Source organism: Myxocyprinus asiaticus, chromosome 5 (genome assembly GCF_019703515.2).
Source record: "Myxocyprinus asiaticus isolate MX2 ecotype Aquarium Trade chromosome 5, UBuf_Myxa_2, whole genome shotgun sequence".
NCBI lineage: Eukaryota > Metazoa > Chordata > Actinopteri > Cypriniformes > Catostomidae > Myxocyprinus > Myxocyprinus asiaticus.
In genome coordinates this window covers 55,608,934-55,634,375 of record NC_059348.1, presented here as the reverse complement: position 1 = coordinate 55,634,375, position 25,442 = coordinate 55,608,934, and the positions used below count along the sequence as shown (strand labels likewise).

The 25,442-nt window shown below is 36.6% G+C and overlaps 1 protein-coding gene across 1 annotated transcript; it reads right to left on the bottom strand.

Annotated features, from left to right (window-relative positions):
* Positions 1-955: 955 nt before the first annotated feature.
* vapal (VAMP (vesicle-associated membrane protein)-associated protein A, like) lies at positions 956-23,812 on the bottom strand. Its single transcript, XM_051698689.1, has 6 exons — positions 23,657-23,812; positions 8,290-8,442; positions 6,504-6,607; positions 5,309-5,389; positions 3,652-3,831; positions 956-1,851 (listed from the first exon to the last, which is right to left on the bottom strand). Exons 1-6 carry the CDS (start codon positions 23,712-23,714, stop codon positions 1,690-1,692), a joined length of 738 nt encoding a protein of 245 aa, XP_051554649.1. The 5' UTR covers positions 23,715-23,812; the 3' UTR covers positions 956-1,689.
* Between the last annotated feature and the right edge of the window lie 1,630 nt (positions 23,813-25,442).

Below are 25,442 nucleotides of genomic sequence, written 5' to 3'. Positions count from 1 at the left end.
TAAATCTCCACCTTTGACCAACCACAACCAGTAGGTGGTGATATGCATGAAGATTGCAATTGCCAAAAAAACAAAAACAAATGTAAAAGTGAAATTGGAGATTTGTGTGCTTTTTGTACCTTCTGAGTTCTGGTCACTATTCACTTGCATTGTATGGACCTACAGAGCTGAAATATTCTTCTAAAAATCTTCATTTGTGTTCAGCAGAAGAAAGAAAGTCATACACATCTGAGACAGCATGAGGGTGAGTAAATGATGAGAACATTTTCATTTTTGGGTGAACTGTTCCTTTAATCTCATCAAGAACTGAGATGGGATCAGAATGGGAAGTTTATGGAATGGAAATTTCCTGCTTTATTTCTACATTTCAAACAACCACATGATTGTTTTAGAAGTGTGACGTCAAAGATTTTGTTTTACAGTTTGTCTGTTTAAACGAAACTGCGTATGAAAGATATAGCTGCATTACACATTGTCCAACTAACTGGAAATAAGTACAGAGTGATAGTGGAAAAACTCTTGTGAACACGATTGTTTGGATGCGATGGGGGAAAAAATGACAACCAGATTTGCAATTGTTGCTGAAGGAAATATCAGTGCTTGAACAGCAGCAGTAGAATAATATCCAAGTTTGACGCAAGTTTTAGTCTTCAATTCGGTATAAACGAACTGCATCAGAGAAAATCAACATTAATGCAACACTGTCTTTAAAGTGCAAGTGCAGCAATAGATGCAAGAAAACACCAAGCACAACTTATTATGCAAAAAGAAAACCAAATGCTTTTCAGCATGCAAATATTACAATAACCGTTCAATGATCACTGCAGTTACATTTTGAATGCTGAAAATTTTACCAATGTAAGTCAATGGGGATTTTCAAACTTTGATCTAAAATTCTTAAAAAGTATGTTTTTCAGATGCAAATCACAAAATAATAAAAAAGCACAAATAGAACTGGAGTTTTTTTTCTTTTAAGTTTATTTCTTCAATGCTGTCAAGTATGAGACAGTAAAGTGAAGACATCAGTGAACATTTGTGGGGATAAATGCTCTGTTCTGAGAGAAAGTACATTAATAATATTATTTATGAATGATAACAGTAATAAAACAGTCTGCATTGGTATTGTTAGGAACAGAAAGAAAGAACAAATGTACATTAGGAAGGAGGCACCTGTGTCGCTAGTCCAACTGTTGACATCACCATAAAACTAACCGTGCAGGGGCGAAATCTCCGGCGGTTTTCACGGCCGTCCAGAACTCAAAGGGTTGAAAGGTCTTTGTCGCAATGTTTGTTTGTTTCCTCGATTGGATGGAAGGATTAAAATGACATTTACAGATGCTTCAATTGAGTTTTTAATAAAACTAAATGGAGTTTGGGGGCTGTTGTATTCTAGCATCTTCAATCCATTTGTCTTCAGAACCTCAAAATAAACCAGTTCATCGACTCTGGCATCCATCCCTCAAAAGACAACGGAAAATGAACAGAGAAAGATCGAGACGTCCGTCTCTCTCGCATTGACAGTGTCGGCCCCTATGGGATGGGGCCCGTGGGATGATGGTTCTGCAAAAAGGGGCCCATGAAGCTGCTGGTCAAACTACCGATGATAAGGTCACGTCAACAGAAAGACTCTTTCGTCAGGCCATGTGATCGTTCGCTCGCTCGCTCAGGAACCGTGCCCGCCGTCACCACCTACAGGATGAACTTTCCGAGGAAGAATCCGATGAAGATGGCTGCTATGACGACCAGGAGTGAGGGAAGTGAGCTGACGGTGGATTCGCGTCCAATCAGAGAGCTGGAGTTAGTCGTCATGTGGTCGCTGCGTTGGGACTTCCGCTGTCTCAAACCGTCATCCTGACAAACAACAAACGAAACGTCATTAGTGAAATCGATCTGTGGACTTTTTCTGAATTTTCTGCGCTGATTTTTTAATTTAACAATATCTGTGGAATTCTGCGGGATAGATTTAAACATGAAAACATTTGTTAAATGGAGCTGAAAGCATGATCAAATTACAAAAAAAAAAAAAAAAGATGGCCAATCCAAGTAAGAGGGACTCAAGTTTCATAGAAGCTAGTAAGCGGGAACCTGGCGGATTATTCCAGCGCCGCGCATCAGCAGAAATGAATGAATGTGGTTATCTGGCTAGCTATTGAAACTGTCTTATAGATCCATAAAGCTCAAAGTAGGACAGCTAGGACCCTCAGATTTGAACTAAAACATGTTAAGACTTCCATTGCATTTTTTACGTTGTGACAATGATTTGTCATTTATTTTTGTGCATTCAAATGGCAACTATTTTATTTTGGGTTTTCCCTTTTCAAGTCCTTGCTCAAAAAGAGAGCCACCAGGTAAAGGAGTAGTTTACTTAAAAATGGACAAATCTGTCATTTACATACCCTTATGTTATTCCGAACCACATAAGGGATAATCCACGGCTAGGTGTGCGTTAAACGATTTTAATGCATGAGGTGGAGGCGAAGAACCACCCGACGCTAAGCAGATTCAAATCGTTTACCGCGCAACTAGCTGTGGATTATCCCGCTTATAGTATGGTCACTTGCCAGCATTGATTAATTACAGCTATCATTGATTTTTACAGTGCAAATTTTGACTGGAACAATAACACAGGGTTCATACAGGCATCACTGAATGAAAATCAAGGACTTTCACGTACTTTTTCTAGCACCAATTTAATTTAAGGACTTCACAGAAGAACTCTGAGCTTTCATATAATGTGTGTGTATATATATATATATATATATATAACATGCGTTCCTCACAAGCGCTTTGGGTGAGTAATACGTGGCTGATGAACACTGCTGTCTTTTCCAGGTTTCCTGTAGCGCTTCGCAGTTCATTTAAAGACGGCACTGCATGACTTGATCATGTTGTTTTGTGATTTGATGGTTAATCCCGGCTCTGAGACTATATTTGTGTCTGGAGGCCGTTTGAACAGATGCATAAAACTCTCACAATGTCTCATTATGGAGGACAGCAGAGCAGGCACATTAATATAGAACGGTGATTAAAACTGACTGGAACTACCTGTGCGTTAAACATTTGTAACGCACGCATTCCAACCAATCAGAATTGAGTATTCGAACAGACCACTGTACATTTCTTTATTGCTGCTCATTGTATCTGTACACAAGAAGACAAATTTGCTTCCTGGGCTAGAAAGAATGAGTACATCCCAAAAGGGAACGGAGTTAGCAAAAGTTTGGCAACCTCTGATCTAGGCTGTAAAATATAAATAATATTGCAATAAATAACTAATTCATTTCTCCTTACAATACATGCATTTCTCAGTTCTTGCCATACTGTTGATTTCCTTTATGGGTGCTGCACAAATCTAGTTTGTGGCAAAGAATATGTGAGGTGTGGCCTGTCATGAAGTCATTGCCTATTATTTATATAATTATTTGTTGGTTGAATGTAATGTGTGAACTTTAAACAGCGTATATTTTTAAACTAAATAATCATTACATTTTGTGCCTTTATCACATTTAGAGCCTCAACACTTTAGCTTTGGCAGCCATAAAATACTAACACCAAAACAAAAACTTAAAGTGTGAAAACTATAGTGGAATGGCAAATTGAATGTAAAATAGAAAACATTTTTTTTTTTTTTTTTATTGATTTTTGCATTACCTTGAGCTGGCGGTTTTCCTCGTTCAGTTTGCCAACCTCCATCTGCAGTCGTTTGCATTCTTCCAGAACCTTCTTCATCTCAGAGTCGTCCAGAGCGGCGCTCGCGGGTTTTGGTGCCGCCAGACCGTCCACTTTAAATGAGCCGAGCGCTGGCGCTTTAGTAGCAGCATCGACATCATTCTGCAAACATTAGCAATTTAAGAAATAGTTCCTCTTAAAAACTAATATTCTGTCATCATGTACTGACCTTCATGTTGTTCCAAACCCGTTTTTAACAACCTTGGTCTGTCTATAAAAGTTTATTAGTTATCGTTAAAAAACTATTTACCTATTGAGAAACAAATGGGATTTTTACTTCAGCTTTACTTTAACACCAAACAGATTCTGCTGCCCCAAACTCACGCAATGAGCTGAGTCAGAAGTTGAGATGAAGTGCCACAGACTTCAGGAAGCTAACCTACTATTAACATCCAAACAAATATTCATTTTACCTTTCCACCGATAAATAGACGATTACATTCATGCAATGTTGGTAGACTCCCTTGTCATTTATATACACCGATCAGCCACAACATTAAAAGCACCTGCCTAATATCGTGTAGGTCCCCCTCATGCCGCCAAAACAGCACCAACCCGCATCTCAGAACAACATTCAGACACGCTGTTCTTGTCACCACAATTGTTCAGAGCGATGTGAAAATCCCAGGAGATCAGCAGTTACAGAAATACTCAAACCAGCCCATCTGGCACCAATAATCATGCACACGCTCCAAATCACTGAGATCACATTTTTCCCCATTCTGATGGTTGATGTGAACATGAACTGATGCTCCTGACCCGTATCTGCGTGATTTTATGCACTGCTGCCACACGATTGGCTGATTAGATAATCACATGGATGATTGTTGGTGCCAGCTGGGCTGGTTTGAGTATTTCTGGGATTTTCACACACAACAGTCTCTAGAATTGACTCCGAATGGTGCCAAAAACAAAAAACATCCAGTGAGCGGCAGTTCTGTGGATGGAAACACCTTGTTGATGAGAGAGATCAACAGAGAATGACCAGACTGGTTTGAACTGATAAAGTCTATGGTAACTCAGATAACCACTCTGTACAATTGTGCCGAGAAGAATATCATCTCTGAATGCTGTTCTGAGATGCGGGTTGGCGCTGTTTTGGTGACACGAGGGGGACCTACACGATATTAGGCAGGTGGTTTCAATGTTGTGGCTAATCGGTGTATGTTCTCTGTTTGAAAGTGTTTGTCAATTTATTTAGTCTATTATTATCATTGTTGTTGTTGTTGCTGCTGCTGTTGTTGTTAATGCTATTATAATAAAAATAATATATATATATATTTTTATCGTTGTAACAAAAAGGGGCCTCTTAATAAATAAATTCATGTGACATTTTTCCTACTTGAGTGTGAGCTCTATTTTTAACTTTGTAATAGAAAGGTGAAAAAAATTTTTGTTTCTGCCTATCGGTTATCAGACATGTACACATACAAATAATCAGTATCATATCGGTTGTAAGAAATCAAACCTATCACTAACGTTGGTGCACTGCATACTACCATTAAAATATAATTACAATTACACCATTACATAACAGTGTATTTCAGGCACTCAAACAATCCCTCAAACTCGTACTCACCACTTTATCATTTTCATTGGGCAGCTCGAACACGCATCTCAGTTTCGAATCCATGAGATCATCGGGCCTCGCGTCTTTCCACTGCAGGCATGAAAAAATATGCGTTTCATCAACAACCACCACTAACAGCTGCCCAGAACACACACACACTCAAGACACACACACACACACACACACACACTCAAGACACACATAGAGACACACAGACAAACATACACACAGAGACAGACAGACAGACACACAGACAGACAGACAGACAGACAGACAGACAGACACAGACAAAAAGACACATTTCAAATCATATCATGATTTGATGAAATATGTCAGGCAATGATGTTATTTGTTAACTTTATTTTGATTAACGTTATCAGAAGAGGGTTTTTTCAGAGGTGGAGAAAGTTATCACATTTAGAAAATGATTCTGAAAACACTTTTTTTCCTGTAGAATATTGTGCACTGATGAATTGTTCACAATAAGACCAGATACAGTTATTAAGCAATTTTAGTTTCATGTTGACGTAAGAGCTTCTAAAGTTAAACAGGGTGTTGCTGCCATCTGCTGGTTTGTGTGTAAATGTGCAGTTACAGCAGTGAGCACAATATGTACAAACACACACTGTTAAAGGAATATTCCGGGTTCAATAAAGTTAATCTCAATCGACAGTATTTGTGTCTTAATGTTGATTAGCACAAAAATCAATTTAGACTTGTTCCTCCTTTTCTTTAAATGTGTGTTCCAGTGAGGCACTTACAATGGAAGTCAATGGGGTCAATTTCTGGAGGGATTAAAGACAGAAATGTGAAGATTATAATTTTATAAAAGCACTTACATTCATTTTCATTAAAACTTACAGCCTTGTTTTCATCTCCGTTAAAAATCAAAGATGACACTAGCGTGAATACGGTCTATAACTTTCCACAGATGTGGTTAGTAAGTGATTTTATGACAGTAAAATCATGTTAACACACATATTGTTTATGTCTTGTGTCTATACTTTTGAAACAGTGAGTATTTTAATGTTTACAGATTATTGACCCCATTGACTTCCATTGTAAGTGTCTCACTGGAACACACATTTAAAGAAAAGGAGGAACGAGTCGACATTAATTTGTGTGGTAATCAATATTATGCTGCTGATTAAGCTTAACTTGTATTGAACCCGGAATATTCCTTTGATCATGTTAAGACGGTTACCATGGTTTCTGCGTCTGCAATGGTTGCGGGTGCGAAGATTGTCTGTACCATGAACTTGTGTTTACTTTTCTCATTGGGATCATACTCAAACGGCTGCAGCATAACTGTGAAGGGGAAAAAACTAACATTAATGCACAAACTAAAAAAACAACAGAACATGCATTTCTTAATGATTATAGAATTTCAAGAACTTGCTTACAAAAACTAAATCTGAGGTTTATAATCAACAAAACTAAAACGAGCAATTTATAGTACACAGGAAACAGTAATACATTATCTTGATATAACAATAATTATCATATTCTTATTTAAACAGATTACAGGCTAATTTAATCATTAAGAGTATTGCTATGTAATTCAATACTAGTGCTATGTATACTGAAAGACATGTTTTAAATATAGTACTTGAAATGGTATGTAAGAAAACATGCTTTAATGGATTACTGACACTGAGTTTCTGATAGTGTGCAACAATGTATCAGGATCTACCTTGTGCTGCTCACAATTAAAGTAGCTCCATTATGAGTTAATCACTGACCAGAGATAACAGCACTAACATCATCAGCTATCATCTCCATGGTGTATAAACATCAGAATTGTTTCAAAAGATTCCACAACTACACGTGAGAAATGTAAAGTTGGTCTATTTTATTTAGTCTGTTATAATAGAACTTTACATTAAAAATGTGTGGAATTAGAGGGTCTGGGTATCTCAGCGAGTACTGACGCTGACTACCACCCATGGAGTCGCGAGTCTGAATCCAGGGCGTGCTGAGTGACTCCAGCCAGGTCTCCTAAGCAACCAGATTGGCCCGGTTGCTAGGGAGGGTAGTCTCACATGGGGTAACCTCCTCGTGGTCGCTATAATGTGGTTCTCTCTCTCAGTGGGGTGTGTGGTGAGTTATGTGTGGATGCTGCGGAGAATAGCGTGAAGCCTCCACACACGCTACGTCTCCACGGTAACGCACTCAACAAGCTACGTGATAAGATGCGCGGATTGACGGTCTCAGACGCGGAGGCAACCGAGATTCGTCCTCCGCCACCCGGATTGAGGCGAGTCACTACACCACCACGAGGACTTAGAGCGCATTGGGAATTGGCCATTCCAAATTGGGGAGAAAATGGGATAAAATATAAACAAATATAAAATTACGTGTGAAAGTGAAGAAATTTGGACAGAAATATTTTACTATTGCATAATATAATATAAATACTTTTTTTTTTAAATTAAGATAAAATGTATGAGTTCCGAACATTCAAAAACAATGTAAAATTGACCAAAAAGAGACAAGCATTTAGAAATATTTTGATATTTAAAACTTTAATTTCATGTCATTCCTACATTTTTAAGCCTTAAAAGGAAATCATATATCCCTATTGTATTATTTGATTTATATATTTTAAGTTAAATATGTTAAAATGACTTCTTAAGGTGTATGAAGCACACATTAAGGAATATGATTATTAATTGTGAAAGCCCTAAAACAGGCAGTTAGTCATCATAATTGCAATTATTTGTTTGCCAATTAATCGTCAGCCAAATTTCCTAACAGTGACAGCCCTAGTAATGGCTAATGTTTTGTAGCTTTTCCCCCTAAATGAAATAATGTATTAAACATTTTTATATAATTAAAATTTTGGTAACATCAAAGTGCAAAAAAATCTAGTGTCTATAGCGTCTAATTTAGTGTCTCAGTCCTACTGACAGACCTAAAGTCCAAGACAAATACAGACTGTGAAAGGGAAATCTTGTGTAATAATTCAGTTAAAGATGAAATGTACTAACCTGAGATAGTTAGTGTGGCCCCGGGCTCGATAATGCCACTGTTTGGTCGTACGCAGTATCTGCGTGGAGCTGTGGTCTTTACTTTGAAACATACTTTCCTGTCTGACGGGTTCTTTAACTTCAGGTTAGCGGTGACGACATCTGTGAACGGACCTGAGAAGAGGATTAAGAAAAAAATATTAAATCTGAATGTCAGATTGTATTATTTTAGTCCCATCCTTCGGAAACATTCTAGTACACTTCTAGAGGTAAAAAATAACTAGAACCCTTTAAACAAAAACAACTTCTATTGGTCAAAATTCTAGAAACTTTTAAACAAAAATAGTTTTAGTTGTCAACATTCTTGGACCCTTCAAACGAAAACTTAGTGGCAAACATTTTAGAACCTTTCAAACAAAAACAACTTCTAGTGGTCAACATTCTAGAACCCTTTAAACAAAAGCAAAAAAACCTCTAGTGGTGGCTTACATTTTAGAACCCTTCTCTTAACAACAACAACTGGTAGTAGTTAACATTCTAGAACCCTTCAAACAAAAACAACCTCTTGTGGGGAAACATTCTAGTACTCTTCAGACCAAAACAATTTCTAGTGGTCAACACTATAGAACCCTTAAAAAACAACTTCTAGTGTCAAACATTCTAGAACCCTTTTAAAAAAAATTCCAATGGCAAACATTTTAGAACCTTTCAAACAAAAACAACTTCTAGTGGTCAACATTCTAGAACCCTTCAAACAAAAGCAAAAAACAAAAACAAAAACCTCTAGTGGTGGCTTACATTTTAGAACCCTTCTCTTAACAACAACAACAACTGATAGTAGTTAACATTCTAGACCCCTAACAAAAACAACCACTAGTGGGGAAACACTCTAGTACTCTTCAAACAAAAATAACTTTGTGGTAAAAAACTAGAACCCTTTAAACAAAAACAAATTCTAGTGGTCAACATTCTAGAACCCTTCGAACAAAAACAAAAAACCTCTAGTGTTAGCCAACATTTTAGAACCCTTTTCTTAACAACAACTACTAGTAGCTAACATTCTAGAACCCAAACAAAAACAACCACTAGTGGGGAAACACTCTAGTACTCTTCAAACAAAAACAAATTCTAGTGGTCAACGTTCTAGAACCCTTTGAAAATAAATTCCAAATGGCAAACATTTTAGAACCTTTCAAACAAAAACAAATTCTATTGGTCAACATTCTAGAACCCTTGAAACAAAAACAAATTCTAGTGGTCAACATTCTAGAACCCTTGAAACAAAAACAAATTCTAGTGGTCAACATTCTAGAACCCTTGAAACAAAAACAAATTCTAGTGGTCAACATTCTAGAACCCTTGAAACAAAAACAAATTCTATTGGTCAACATTCTAGAACCCTTGAAACAAAAACAAATTCTAGTGGTCAACATTCTAGAACCCTTGAAACAAAAACAAATTCTAGTGGTCAACATTCTAGAACCCTTGAAACAAAAACAAATTCTAGTGGTCAACATTCTAGAACCCTTTAAACAAAAACAACTTCTAGTGGTCAACATTCTAGAACCATTGAAACAAAAACAACCTTCAGTGTTCAACATTCTAGAACAGTTTTTTAAACCGGTGACTTCCAGTGTGAGATACCGACAGATGCAGTTCCACAATCTCTTGACTGTAAAAACAGCTCCACATCAACTGACACAGACTCTACTGTGCTTTAACAGGTCACAGTCGGCTGCTTTATTCAATTACATAATTGCAAAATAACCGTGAAATCACAATTTTCTGGCCTTTCGAACCAAATCTTTCTAAGGTTATCTAAAAAGAGACATTGGTCAGAGAAACCGAATGTCCTTGTTCAAACCTCGCAGGACTTAATGCAGCTCTTCTGATCAGGAACACATTATATATTCCAACAATCTAGCAGGAAAACATCAGTAACCTGGGAATGCCGTGCCTGGCGCTCCAGTGATGAAGTATTTGTGTGAGAGGAGTTTCTGAAAAAGCAACCGCACTCTGAGATGTATGACGGTCTGTTTCACACCATCAACTGACTCACAGACTGAAGACATTTCAAGAATTCAACACCCGTGGCTTTGTTGTCCATCTACACAACAACTGTCTGGAGCTCAGAAACGAATCTCTGAACTCAAATGCAGCATTGCATCAGTTTTCTGCACCACAGAAAATATTTTAGACACATGATCAGTTTGGGAGACCATAAAAAATGTAAACGACGTGTTTACAGTAACACAATTTCACGAAGTCCATGAAGCAAATGCACAATTTGAACATGTGAACATTCTTAATATCGATCCTTACATCCCAAGATCGATCTTTTACTCCATGTGCACCCCTGTACAATGCCAGTAAATCGTTTGCATATGCAACCAAATTTCGCATTGTGGCCAAAGACAAGAACCACACAACTAGTTTGTGAAATACATACTGGAAAGTTAATAAAAAATGACCCCATCATTTTATATAACTAATATAAAGTTAACCCTGTCCCTGACAACCATGTCATTCATGTTTATCACATCTGTTTGCTGTTAGCCAGCTATAGTTTGTCAGTGCAGTCAGTAATGTAGCAGATTGAAAGATAAACATCAGAGCATCTTTTTGCAGCTCAGTAGACAACGGTGCGGTGGTGGATTGTGTCTATTGAGTGTTGATTTCACGCTACTCTGTTACCTAGTTGGTGAGACACAACGCTGGAAAGTAAATAAAGTCCATCTTTTACTCTCCATGACAACGAGCTTATAGCTAACTAGCTAATCACATAGCTACTTTCATTGTTGTCAGCTGAGTGGAAGCTAATGTGTAAACATGTATTCACCAAACGGTTTTGTTCAGGATTTACAGTTTGGTACCCCCTTCAACCCAACAATTCCAGTCGTTGCATTTATAAAATGTAATATTTAAAAGTCTGGTTTTCCAGACATTAAAATAGGATGCGTAATAAAAGTAGATTTAATAAATAGTATATTTGCCCTGTGTAAATAATAATATATAGGAACTGTATCTAAAATAAATGAGGGGTGATAAATACTAATACAACAGGCTGGAAAAATAGACATTTATTCATTTTAATATCATATATATATATATATTTTGAATGTGTTGAAACTTGACACCGGGTGACGCACCCTAAAAACGGCACCGTCAGATCGGTTTCATGCTGAAGAGCCGCTTAAAAGCACAGTTTTTTTCCCTCTCTCGTAAATGTAAACGAGTGTAAATCCCAACATCGTCATATATGTCGAAAGGACTGAAGCCTGTCAACCAAAACATGAGCTCATTGATGTCATTAAATATCAGTATATGCTTTTTTATTCCATCAGTTACTCCTGGTCGGAGGCTGCCGTATATATTTAGTTTATAAGTAGGGTTACGTCCTACATAAATTTAATGGTGCAATGCTCAAATATTTAGTAGAGCGTAAATTGTGACTTAGTGCCCATTTACGCCACAACTAGGCTAAGTTGTAACGTACGTATAGCTGGTGCAACCGGCCCCTGATGTTTATTTAGCTATTTATTTTATTTTTATTTATTCTTTATTTAAATGGTCAGCCATTGACTGATACTAAACAGCATTGATGTTAATTAAGCTATTTATTGTATTTTTATTTATTCTTTATTTTAATGGTGGGCAACTGACTTATACTAAACCTACAGTACAGATTTTTATTTTATTTTATTTATTTTCTCAGAGTTCATTTCTAGAATTTGTTGACAATGTATTATAATAATAACGTCAAATGTTCTTTGATAAAAAATATTTAAGAAATCAGCCTTCTGAGTACCTTTATATAGTCATATCGGTCCAAAATCGGTGCACAATCCACATAGAAAACGTTTGTTTTCATTCCAGCTCAAAAATTAGCTATATTGGTCACCATAACGGTAATCAGTGAATTTTTCCCTCTCTAAAAATCGGTATCGTATCGGCCTCTAAACTTTACATTACAGTAAAAAAAAAAATAAAATAAAAAATAAATAAATTCTGTCGCCATGAGGCAGAAATGACTGGTTTCATGACTGGTTCCGAGGTGCCTATCTACAGTCCAAAAACAAGCATCTCCCCAGTTTCCTCCAGTCGACAAACAAATCCAGCTTCAGCTCCTCCAATGGTCGTTCAAATCAGATGAAAGGAGATGATGTGAAATTGGCCCTCAAACTCAGGATCTTATGACAGAGCAGGTCACATATTATATGATTAGACGAGTTCGGTGGGATCAAGCAAAACAAGGACTTATTTTTGTAAACACCGTGCAGAGCACCAAATGCTCGACCTCACCAAATATGTTCCGCTTAACTAAGGAGAAAAAGGTTTGTTGTGTGCTGCGTAAACGTGAATCAGATAACATTACAGATCATGAAATCATATGACCCAATGGAAAGGTCGAGAGAAATCAAATTAGCCAAAAATAATTAGTGTTGTTCAGACCAAACTCATACATGCATCGACCGTCATGTAACTGATTTATCAAACTAAATAAACTCAAACTATGCATCAGACATTTTCTCAACGTGGTGCAAAGGCGTACATTCGTTACCTGATGTGGCCTTCAGACAAGGGATGGGTCAGGATGACTACTGTCAGACTCTAAATACTTTATTTGCTGTTCTACATTAGGGCTGAAACGATTAGTCGACGTTATCAACAACGAAAAACTGCAGACAAAAATGTGCATTGTGCATTCAGCTGACGTCACAAAGTATGAGGGAATTATACTAAAATATAAAATAAGTAAATACAGAAGCACTCTCATTGTGGAATAAGTGGAGTCGGAGCTCTTTAAAGGAAACACCCCGGCGTTACATCTTTAATGCGGTTATATTTAATGCGTTACGTCTTTAATGCGGTTATATTTAATGCGTTACGTCTTTAATGCGGTTATATTTAATGCGTTACATCTTTAATGCGGTTATATTTAATGCGTTACATCTTTAATGCCGTTATATTTAATGCGTTACATCTTTAATGCGGTTATATTTAATGCGTTACATCTTTAATGCGGTTATATTTAATGCGTTACATCTTTAATGCCGTTATATTTAATGCGTTACATCTTTAATGCCGTTATATTTAATGCGTTACATCTTTAATGCGGTTATATTTAATGCGTTACATTTTTAATGCGGTTATATTTAATGCGTTACATCTTTAATGCGGTTATATTTAATGCGTTACATCTTTAATGCAGTTATATTTAATGTGTTATAGCTTTATTATTAAAGTTCAAATAATACAGGAGCAGATCATGTAAATAACTACAAACTCTGAAACGGTCATTTCTCTGTGCGGTCAGTGTCTCTTCTATGAGTTGTGTGAATGTCCCGATCTAAGGGGGAGAGATTGAAACTGCACCCGGCTGATGCACACTCTGTCACGGGATGCTCATCCCGAGCGCACACGCTTAATGCAGCTAGATTATAACGTGATGACTCGTGACTTATTGAATTATAATATATGTGTCACTGTGTGTTTCTTATCGTGAAGTAAATTGTCAATCCGCAGCTTTATTTATAAGAGAGAGTTTGTTTTTTTGTGAGTTAAAGATGGATTGAAGTGAACAGAAATGTGAGAGAGGGTAGTCCTCACCCCATTATACACTGCAACAAAATATGTTTTTGATTTGTTTTAGTTTTGGCTTGTTTTCCAATATAAATATCTAAAACTCCTTTAAAACAATGTGCATTTATTTTAGCAGCTATACTGCAGAACAAAAAAAATGCTGAATATAATATATAAAAATACAATATCTAAAAATCCCTTAAAAAAGATGCATTGACCTGAGAAGCAGCATATCAGATATTTAGACTTGCTTTCAGAGAATAGATCTTGAATATAAGTATATTTTGTCTTTACTGCACTCGCAGAAGTATAACCAAGTGATAAAATACACTTATATTTAAGATACATCCACTTAAAGCACGTCTGAATACCTTATGTTGCTTCTCAAGTAAATGTATCTTGTTTTAAGGATTTTAAAACAATTTTAAATGGAAAAGACAAAAACACTTGATAACAATAGGATTAAATTGAATTAAAAAGTATTTTTTCCTTTAATTCAGTGAATGTCATTTAGAGGTATTTTTAAAAGATGATTTTGTCCTCTTTATTGTTAGTAAGCATGTTTAATTCAACCTTTTAAGTCGGAGCACAAGCTGAATAATCGGTTAAGAGCTAATGATTAATTGTTGCAATAATCGCCGAATAGTTATTCTAATAATCGTTAGATTATTCGATTATCAGAATAATCGTTAGTTGCAGCCCTATTCTACATGTCTTGGTTTGTAACTTCAAGTTCAAGTAGTTAAACTTTTAAAAATGCATTTTGAGAACACTTCCATTTCATTCTGTTATGATCCATCCAGACGTTTTGGAAAGTGAGAACTCGTCCTGTGTGAACGCCCTTCAGAAACACATCTGATTGGTGTCTGGTGGACATCGCCCATACAGGGCTTTCTTAAACTGAATATTCTGGGTTCAACACAAGTTAAGCTCAATCGACAGCATTTGTGGCATTATTTTGATCACACCAAAAATAATTTTCGAATTGTCAATATCTTACCCTTACAGGGGGCCTGGGTAGCTCAGTGGTAAAAGACGCTGGCTATCACCCCTGGAGTCGTGAGTTTGAATCCAGGGCGTGCTGAGTGACTCCAGCCAGGTCTCCTAAGCAACCAAATTGGCCCGGTTGCTAGGGAGGGTAAAGTCACATGGGGTAACCTCCTCGTGGTCGCTATAATGTGGTTTGTTCTCGGTGGGGTGCGTGGTGAGTTGTGCGTGGATGCCGCGGTGGATGGCGTGAAGCCTCCACGCGCACTATGTCTCCGTGGCAACGCACTCAACAAGCCACGTGATAAGATGCAAGGGTTGATGGTCTCAGACGCGGAGGCAACTGAGATTCGTCCTCCGCCACCCGGATTGAGGCAAATCACTACGCTACCATGAGGGTGAAAAAGGGGAAAAATAAAAAAAAAATTCTAAAATAAAAAATAATATATATATCTCTCACCCTTACAAAAATCCAGAGTTCTGGCAAACTTGCCACATATTTGCTACTCATTATTGTCACAGCTTGGGTTAGGGTTATGAGCTTGCAATTTGCAGCAAATTATTGCCAAAACTTTGTAGCTCTTCACCAGTAGTGGTGAACCTGCATCAAACCATTGGTGTGGCAACAATGAAGAGTTTGCCGCAAAGCTCATTTGCATGTGAAAATAATGAGTGGCATGTTTGCCACAGGGGTTTGACAGAACTCTCAACTTTTGTAAGGGCGAGGTTACAGAGAGGCTCCTAAAATGGAAGTGAACGGGGCCAATTAGGGCCGCAAAATTCATCGTATTTTAATCACGATTTCTGCCTCTCATGGTCGCTTATATATTACTTATATATATATATATATATAAGTGCTCCGGATTTACTTCAGTTGCACATTTGCATAATTCCAAATAAGTTTGGCTATTACAAGAGTGTAAACAAATCTTAAGTGATCCGATGGCACCGGGGTTGTGTGGAGTGAGGAGATAAGAGCATTTCACCATGTATGGAAGAAGCACAAAACTGTTGTCACCGTCACCTCTGCTGGTAACACACAGAAACATCACACAAAGATTTGAGTCTGTACAGCAATTCTGCATGCTCAATTATTACAGAAATGTAGGGTATGGGAATGTGATCTTGTTAATAATGAATGGATCTTGAAAGAGGATACAAGTGTAAACACCCTACAGTGTAACTGTTTCTATAGGCAGTAAAGAATGGGCAAAAAATTACTTAATTTGGTTCATTTACTAGTTAGTATTTCTAACAACTTGTTCAACATGAGAGCTACTGTTTAATGTAATTATATGTGTTTTTTTCTTTTACAATCGATATCCAAGTAGTGGCAACAGTAAATTTTTTACTGTTGCCATTTAAAAGATTTAAAATGCGAGAATAATCGTGATTATTAATCGAGATTAAAATTTAGCCAAATAATCACGATTATGAGATTCATCATTATCGTGCAGCCCTAAAGCTGCGTTCACACTGCCAGCGACACGCAGCGACAAAACGACCTCATCTCATTCATTTTCAATGAGAGCTGGCGACTTCCGGCGACACGAGCGACCGTTGGCGACCGTGTGTGGGCGTGTCCAGCGACGCGACAAAGTTGAGAAATGTTTAACTTTATGCAAATGAAGAGCGACTTTCGGGAGTGACAGCCAATGCGAGAGAAGATGGTAGAGCTCACATGATCCTTCTCTCTCTCAGCTCCTACAGTGACGAAAAGATGGAGGAAAGGCTAATCCTTGCTGTTAGCAGTTTACCTGTGTATATATGTCATATCTCTGTCCACATACAGGGACATATTTAAGAAAGGTGTATCTCAGATCGCGGGGATTCCAAGTAGGTTTAAATCATCAAATAGCCTGTAAAATTACCTATTAAATAATTTGCTTTGAAAATGTGTTACATGTATGACAGCAAACGAAACCATATATATGATCAGATATAGTGAATAAATGTACCATATTAATAACCTTACTAATATTTTAATAATAATATTAATTGTAAAGAAACAGTGCTGTTTAGACTATCCATATACACCACTAGCGACCTAACCGCCAGCCACTAGCGACATGCAGTGATAAAAGTAGCTGGCAGTGTGAACGCAGCTTTAGGCCAATAAACAAAAGCTCTTAATTCTTCTATGGAATCAGTGCACTATTTGAGATGTATAGTTGTTTGAATCGTAATTTTTATGGTCATTTTAGGAGATTTGGGGTTTGTGCGTTATGTCGTCATGGCAACAAAGTTGTATAATTGTCTATAACTTTCCACAGATGTGGTTAGTAAGTGATTTTATGACAGTAAAATCATGTTAACACACATATTGTTTATGTCTTGTGTCTATGCTTTTGAAACAGTGAGTATTTTAATGTTTACAGATTATTGACCCCATTGACTTCCATTGTAAGTGTCTCACTGGAACACACATTTAAAGGAGGGACGAGTCGACATTCATTTTTGTGGTAATCAACATTATGCCACAAATGCTGTCGATTGAGCTTCACTTGCATTGAACCCGGAATATTCCTTTAAGGCCCAACTCAACTAGCAGATTCCCACACTTTCTCTGAGCAATGAATTTCCATGACTTTTCCAGCTGTTCACGATAACAGGATAAGGATTTTAAAAAATACTTTTACAGAGATTTAGATCACAAATGGAAATTTGTAGCCAAAATATTTGAGCGCGGACCAAAAGAAGAAAAAAAAAAAAAAGCAGTATACTACAGAAATTCCCATGACTTCTTCATCACTTGTATAGTGTTAACACAATTCAACAGGGTTCCCACAGTTTCACAGCTCTGATCTCCAGTCCTGGAATGTACAAGTTTCAACTGAAGCCATTCATGAAATACAATCCTGAAAATCTGCTTATGGTGATTAATTCAATTTTTACAAGATGTTTTTGTATCCCAGAATTTGCCAAATGAAGTTACTCGAAAATGAACGATGCTGCCTGAAACTTTCGCATGACACTAATACAGGTTTGGATCAGGGACAGGAAACATTCACAAGTGTTCGATCCGTCATGATGTCTGTATGCGGATGTTCATGTAGCATTAAGTACATAAATCGCCTGTAAACACTAAATGTTTCACTAAATGTTTCTGTGGGTTTATCTTCACACTATTTATGCATCTTGATGAACTCTGTACAAACAAGAGCTTCATCTGAGAGCACTGAACAAACCACCAGATCTTTCAGCAGATTCTCCACACATCAGTCATCCTTTTGTAGGAAACAAACAGGTTAATTAAAGGGCTTTGAGCTGCATCCAAAAACGCAGGCAGCTGACTTGCTGCCTAATCAGTTAATGGCTTAACTAACAGCTGTTTTGAATGAATGGAACTCTTAAGGAAACAGATCTCCAAACAGTTTGAAAAGCACCTTATTTTCATCATACCTCCATATACAGCCTCCGGAGGCAGCATTTGCCTGGTTTCAGATGCAGCCTTGAAGTTGCACTCATGTGCTTGTGCGGATCCAGCGCGAGCAACAATCTCCTGACAGTTTAAACGGAGTGACCATCATGATTTGTGAATGAGAGGATCTTTTGATCCTGAAGTTTTTGGTTGATAGAATACGCACTTCAGAGGAAGATATTAGATGAGCGCTCGACGGGAAGAAAACGCTGGTAAATAAATGAGCGCTCCACAGGATGCTGGATCTGCTGAAGTTGTGTGAGGCTGGTTTATTACATCTGTTTAAACGACATATGTGCATATTTGCAGACGGTATATGATATTAGTTTTATTGATATTTGCCTTTTTATCATTAGACAAGACAGTTAAAGGTTACAGGGAACTTTTGAGGAGAAAGAGGGAGAATGAAACAGGTGAAACACTTTAACATTATGAGCTCAAACGCGTCTGATGCGGCTCTGATATGCGGACCGTTTAAATGACACTGGTCTTTTATTGTAGTAACACGATGGCACGTAACAAGAAAACGAACCATGACTGGTTGCTTACATATCTCAGTCACTTCACATGCAAGCAGGCGATTCTCAGCGCCCTCAAAAAACAAATCAGCCAAATGGGAAAATTAATCAGCCGATGCCGCTAATTAAACACCGATATATCGGTCGACCACTACTATATATATATTTATTAGGGATGTGCGCTACGACTAATTTGACTGTCGTTTAAACGGAAGTTTTGTAACCGACTAGTCTAAAGAGAAACCAACCTTCAGAAAACAGTAAACAAAAATGTGTTTATGTGATGCATTTAAAATACTTAATCTATTCCAAATCTGATGCTAAATTCCACTGAAAAGGGGCATTGAATTATGATCATTGTACATTAAATATAGAATATGACACGCATTCACTGAATCAACATTAGTGATTATTTAATAGACATATTTATTGAAAACAATTGAATGAATAGTGCAGGATCAATGGAACAACCCTAAAAGCCTGTTCTATACGGAAATCACCAAGTAAAAGTTACTTAACATATTAAAACAGTCAGGACATTGTTGAAAATAATTAACAGGTAGACTAAGCCAAATCTATGAGAGAGAAACAAATGCGCTGAAAAGTTGCGCGTATTTCAGGACGTGCAGTCGTGCATTAGCCATTGATCTAATATGACAGCTGTTCAGTAAAGAACGTTACCCAATAACAGTTACGATGTAAATAAATAAAATAAAAATAAAAAAGTAGCTACAGGATAGAAAAAATAGGCCTGTGATGTAGCCTGCAATAAACCTAATGTATTCTAAACATGACGTGCACACAGAATAAAAGATAGTTTAATCCGTTAAGCAGTCGGCACCTCGTTGAAAATAGCTTAATTAATATTCTTAATCAGCAGATTAAAAAAATGGCATACCTAGTCTAAAACAGTTATTTTCTAGGCTACTTACTCAAAAGCATATGATGAGCAAAATGAACACGTCGACATGGTCCGGTGAAAGACGGGACTTGACTCACCTGAGGCGGCTATCCTGCACTTGAAAACGCCCGCTCAGCGGAAGAATAACGTACAAGCATGCACAGATTTAAAGAAGACTCAAAAGTGAAAACATCCATAGGGACTTTCAAACATTTGAAAAGCTGATTCCAGCACCACCGAAGTGATTTCATACTTTGCTTTAGTTTACTTGTCTAGTGAGAGGACATTTTCCTGCGCGCGCCGCGAGTGAAAGGGAAGCAGCACGCGCAACCTGAGGTATCTGCTCCAGATATCCTCTTTTTCTTTTTTTTTTTATAATATTAGTATAATTAATTCTTTTTAAAATATGCAACATTAATATGACAGTAATTTAAGTGCAGCCTCTGTAAAAATATAAAGCCAAACGTAAATGTGTAAAAATTACGATCAGTTTAATGGGGGGACATATAAACCGACTAGTAATTCCGGTGTCGACTAGCAGCATCAGAACTGTTTTGTCGACTAGTCTCGCACATCCCTAATATATATATATATATATATATATATATATATATATATATATATATATATATATATATACACACCGATCAGCCACGAAATATAAAACAACCTGCCTAATGTTGTGTAGGTCCCCCTCATGCCGCAAAAACAATGTCAACACACATCTCAGAATAGCATTCAGACACGCTGTTCTTCTCACCACAATTGTACAGAGCAGTTATCCGAGTTACCGTAGGCTTTGTCAGTTCAAACCAGTCTGGCCATTCTAGAGACTGTTGTGTGTGAAAATCCCAGAAATACTCAAACCAGCCCATCTGGCACCAACAATCATCCATGTGATTATCTAATCAGCCAATCGTGTGGCAGCAGTGCATAAAATCATGCAGATACGGGTCAGGAGCTTCAGTTCATGTTCACATCAACCATCAGAATGGGGAAAAATGTAATCTCAGTGATTTGGAGCGTGGCATGATTGTTGGTGCCAGATGGGCTGGTTTGAGTATTTCTGGGATTTTCACACACAACAGTCTCTAGAATTTACTCCGAATGGTGCCAAAAACAAAAAACATTCAGTGAGCGGCAGTTCTGTGGATAGAAATGCTTGTTGATGACAGAGGTCAGTAGAGAATGGCCAGACTGATTCTAACATTTATTCAGTTGCCTTGGTTCCACATATTTTCCCCCATTCGTTTTCAAACAACTTTTTAAAAGAGTTGTAAGCATGAACTAAACCAACAACCTCTGAAATGAATCCCAACATTACAAACTTTGATTCAAAGCAGAAATGTAGGCTATATGAACAAAGGTACAAAACTATATGCTTGAATTCTTTTAAGGACATGTTGTTAAACGAGTTTGACCCATAAAGCATTGCGAATGACAATTGAGTCCAAAACTATATATAAAACTACTGACTGCAAGTCATTAATTACAAGTATAATATACAATGTACATTTTAATTTTATGGCAGAATGGGTGTTTCCATGGTAACAGTGACTTCTCTGATTGGAGGTTCTCTCTTCAGGATTATGGGTAGCCTAGTTTTTAAAAGGATTAAGTTAAAATAAAATTAACAGGAGGTGAAGAAATCACACTGACTTGTCATAACGTCAGAAAATTATATATGTTATCCCTTAAATCTAGGCTAATTCTATATGGTGAAAATAAATGGGACTTTTCCTTCTGCAACCGAACTGTTGCGCTGTTAGATGGCCAGTCACATGTTTCGCACCACACAAACATGTTTCTGATGGGACAAAAACACAACAAGAATCACTGACTCACAGTAAAGGTACAATCCTCCAACCGGTTGCAAGAAAACCCCTTAATTAAGGAAACCCTTAGTACCCTGATCTAAGGATTAAGGTTTTTTTGCAACTGGACCCTGTCTTGCAAATGCACGTTCAAATGGATCAAGTTGCAAACTACACTTTTTTTTAAGAGACGTTTTGCAAATGAAACATTTCGTTAATGACGTCACACTTTCAAACTAATGGCAAACAGTGTTGGGTATGGTTACTCCAAAAAAGTAATTATTACTAATTACATCTTCTACATTGTAATTAGATTACTGTACTATTTACTCTGTCTGAAAAGTAATTAAATGACTCATTACTAATTACTTTTCTAAAACCCATACCAACTTTGACCAGATGGACAATAAAAGGACAGACATCAAATTATTATTTTAATTCTTTCAAATAAATGCTACAACACCAAATAAATTATTCTTGAACTGTTCCTAAAGGGTTAATAAAATCTAAAAAATAACTCAAAATCGATCACTCTATTTTATTTGTTTCACAAGGCTTTATGTCATGTGAGCATCGTAGGCAACATTCATAACAGTATAGTAACAGTAAACAGTTTTAACAAGGCAAGCTCAAGCGCGCAGGCATATTGCCAATGCATTTAAAGGGGCGGCGTTGAATTAGAAAATAAATGTTATCATTAGTCGTTAAATTTCGTTTTTAATTCAATATTGTTTTATAGAGTCTATACAGTATGTAACGCAAGTACATCATAAGTAACTGTACTTAAATTACTAAAAAAATGAAGAGTAATCCCTTCAATTTTTCAAGGAAAAAGTAATTTAATTACAGTAATGCATTACTTTGTAACATGTTACATCCATTGATAGCAAAGTCGTATTAATGCCCAACTTTACTCAGTAGTTCAGCAAAACACTATAGTGACACTTTAACTCAATTTAACGAGCTGTTGCATGAGTTTTATTCCTAGAATTGCACAAAAAGCGTTTGACAGAATGCCCTACATAATAAAACACATGCTAAAGATCGCATGTAAAGACATCTGCAGCTGCATCATGGAGCTAGTTACTCATTTATCGAGGACAGCACCATTCATAGAGTGAATGAAGAATCCATAGATTAGATTTCCAGCTCAATTTAACAACATGGTCATCCGTTATTTGGACTTTTCTGCATTTAGCTCAGTGCGCTTAAGTGGATACCTGCATGAACTACTCACCTGTTTACCTGCTAACCATTGTTGAGTGTAATGCATTAATTACTGTGATTAAATTACTTTTTCATTGTGTTAAAGACTGTATACAGTAGACTATAGAACATTTCTATATAAAACAAAAATCGAAATTTAACGTCTAATGTTAAAATGTATGTTTTCTAATTTAACGCTGCCCCCTTAAATTCTTTGGCCAGTTCATGAATAATTTATTTGATTTTATATGATTTATTTGAAAGGATTAAAAGAACAGTTTCATGTCTATACTTGTATTTTTCATCTGGTCGAGGTTGATCAGGGTTTTAGAAAGTAATTAGTAATGTAATTACTTTTCAGACACAGTACAGTAATCTAATTACACTATAGAAGATGTAATTAGTAGTTAGTTATTAATTACTTTTTCTTTTTTTCTAGAGTAACTTACGATCAAAAAGTACCATGGTATTCTTTGAAGTACTTTGCAGCACCATGTAAATATCATGATACGTGGTTATAGTTCATTACTATGGTATATACTAAAGTACTATGGTATCGCCATGCTTTTAAGACATGTAAATATTATGAGTAACTACTATGATATATGAACATTGTAACTGATCAATTAAATGAGCAATGGTACTTCAATCTAATACAATCACTTTACCGTGGTACAGGCGCAGTACTTTTTAAAGGGTCTTTTCTGTTATAAAAATGCATCTGGGCACCCACTTTAAATGGCCAGAAAGCGCCAACTAGCTGTCCCCCAGGGGCCTACCTGCCCGAGAGCGGTGTGTTGTGTGCGGGAGCAGCGGGCAGGAGCGTCCGGCTGTCCGTCACTCGAGCGCGGGGATCTGGTGCGGCCTGCGCCGCCTTCCCGCGTAATGGCGCGCCTGAAGCAAAATCACGAACAAAAAACGCTTATATTTCCCCAAAGTGTCGTCGCAACCCGCTTACCTTTGAATTTCAGGTCGTTCGGAGGCTCTAGGATAAGGACCTGCTCCAGTTTGGACATGTTTGTTCGGTTCCGTAGGACAGCTGAGATCTGCGCGGTCGAACTGAAACACTTCCACTGAGTCACTGAAAGCGCCGCGGGAGCGCGCAGCGCGTGCCCTCATGATCGCGCGGGACGGTCTCTGGCCGCGTTCCCACGGACCGAGCGTGATTAGATTTTGCATCGTCTTTCAGGTCTAAACTCAATTTATTCGGTCAATACTGCTGAAGAAATTCAATAATCACAGCCCCGTGGCTACTGTGAAGGAATCGTATTTCCCCCATAGAACTCTAAAACTTGCCCTTTTCTAAAAACAACCTTATAATGTGACCAGTGGGCACTTGTTAGCTGGGTCAGGTTGCTTCAAACCACTAAAAGCAGCAAAACGCCTTGGGCTATTTTAAATTGTATTTAAAATTATTAATATAATTACCCAGGTCTTGCCCATGCACCCTGGTTTACTAGTCTAAAAGTGAAAATTCTTTAGTATCTAAAAATTATGATTTTTAGAAGAATATTTCAGCTCTGTAGGTCCATACAATGCAAGTGAATGGTGACCAGAACTTTTGTAGCTTCAAAAACCATATAAAGGCAGCATAAAAGTAATCCATACGACTCCAGTGGTTTAATCCATCCAAGAAAGAAAGAAAGAAAAAAGATAGATAGAAAGAAGAAAGATAGATAGATAGATAGATAGATAGATAGATAGATAGATAGATAGAAAAATTATAGAAAGAAAGAGAAAAAAGAAAAAAGAAAGACAGATAGAAAGAAAAAAGAAAGATAGACAGAAAGATAGACAGAAAGATAGAAAAAAGAAAGATAGAAAGAAAAAAGAACGATAGATAGATAGATAGATAGATAGATAGAAAAAGAGAAGAAAAAAGAAAGACAGATAGAAAGAAAAAGAAAGAAAAATTAAGAAAAAAGATAGATAGAAAGATGAAAGATAGATAGATAGAAAGAAAAATTATAGAAAGAAAAAAGAAAGATAGAAAGACAGAAAGATAGAAAAAAGAAAGATAGAAAGACAGAAAGATAAAAAGAAAGATAGAAAGATAGAAAAAGAAAGACAGAAAGAAAAAAGAACAATAGATAGATAGACAGATAGATAGAAAGTTAGAAAGAAAAAATGATAGAAAAAAGAATGATAGATAGATAATAAAGGGTGATAGATAGATAGATAGATAGATAGATAGATAGATAGATAGATAGATAGATAGAAAGAAAGTTAGAAAGAAAAAAATGATAGAAAAAAGAATGATAGATAGATAATAAAGGGTGATAGATAGATAGATAGATAGATAGATAGATAGATAGATAGATAGATAGAAAGTTAGAAAGAAAAAAATGATAGAAAAAAGAATGATAGATAGATAATAAAGGGTGATAGATAGATAGATAGATAGATAGATAGATAGATAGATAGATAGATAGAAAAAGACAAAAAAGAAAGATAGAAAGAAAAAAGCAAGATAGAAAGATAGAAAGAAAGATAGAAAAAAGAAAGATAGAAAGAAAGAAAAAAGAACAATACATAGACAGATAGATAGAAAGAAAAAAGATAGTTAGACAGATAGACAGATAGATAGATAGATAGATAGATAGATAGATAGATAGATAGATGATAGAAAAAGAGAAAAAATAAAAAAGACAGATAGAAAGAAAAAAGAAAGACAGAAAGTTAGAAAGAAAAAAGATAGAAAAAAGAATGATAGATAATAAAGGGTGATAGATAGATAGATAGAT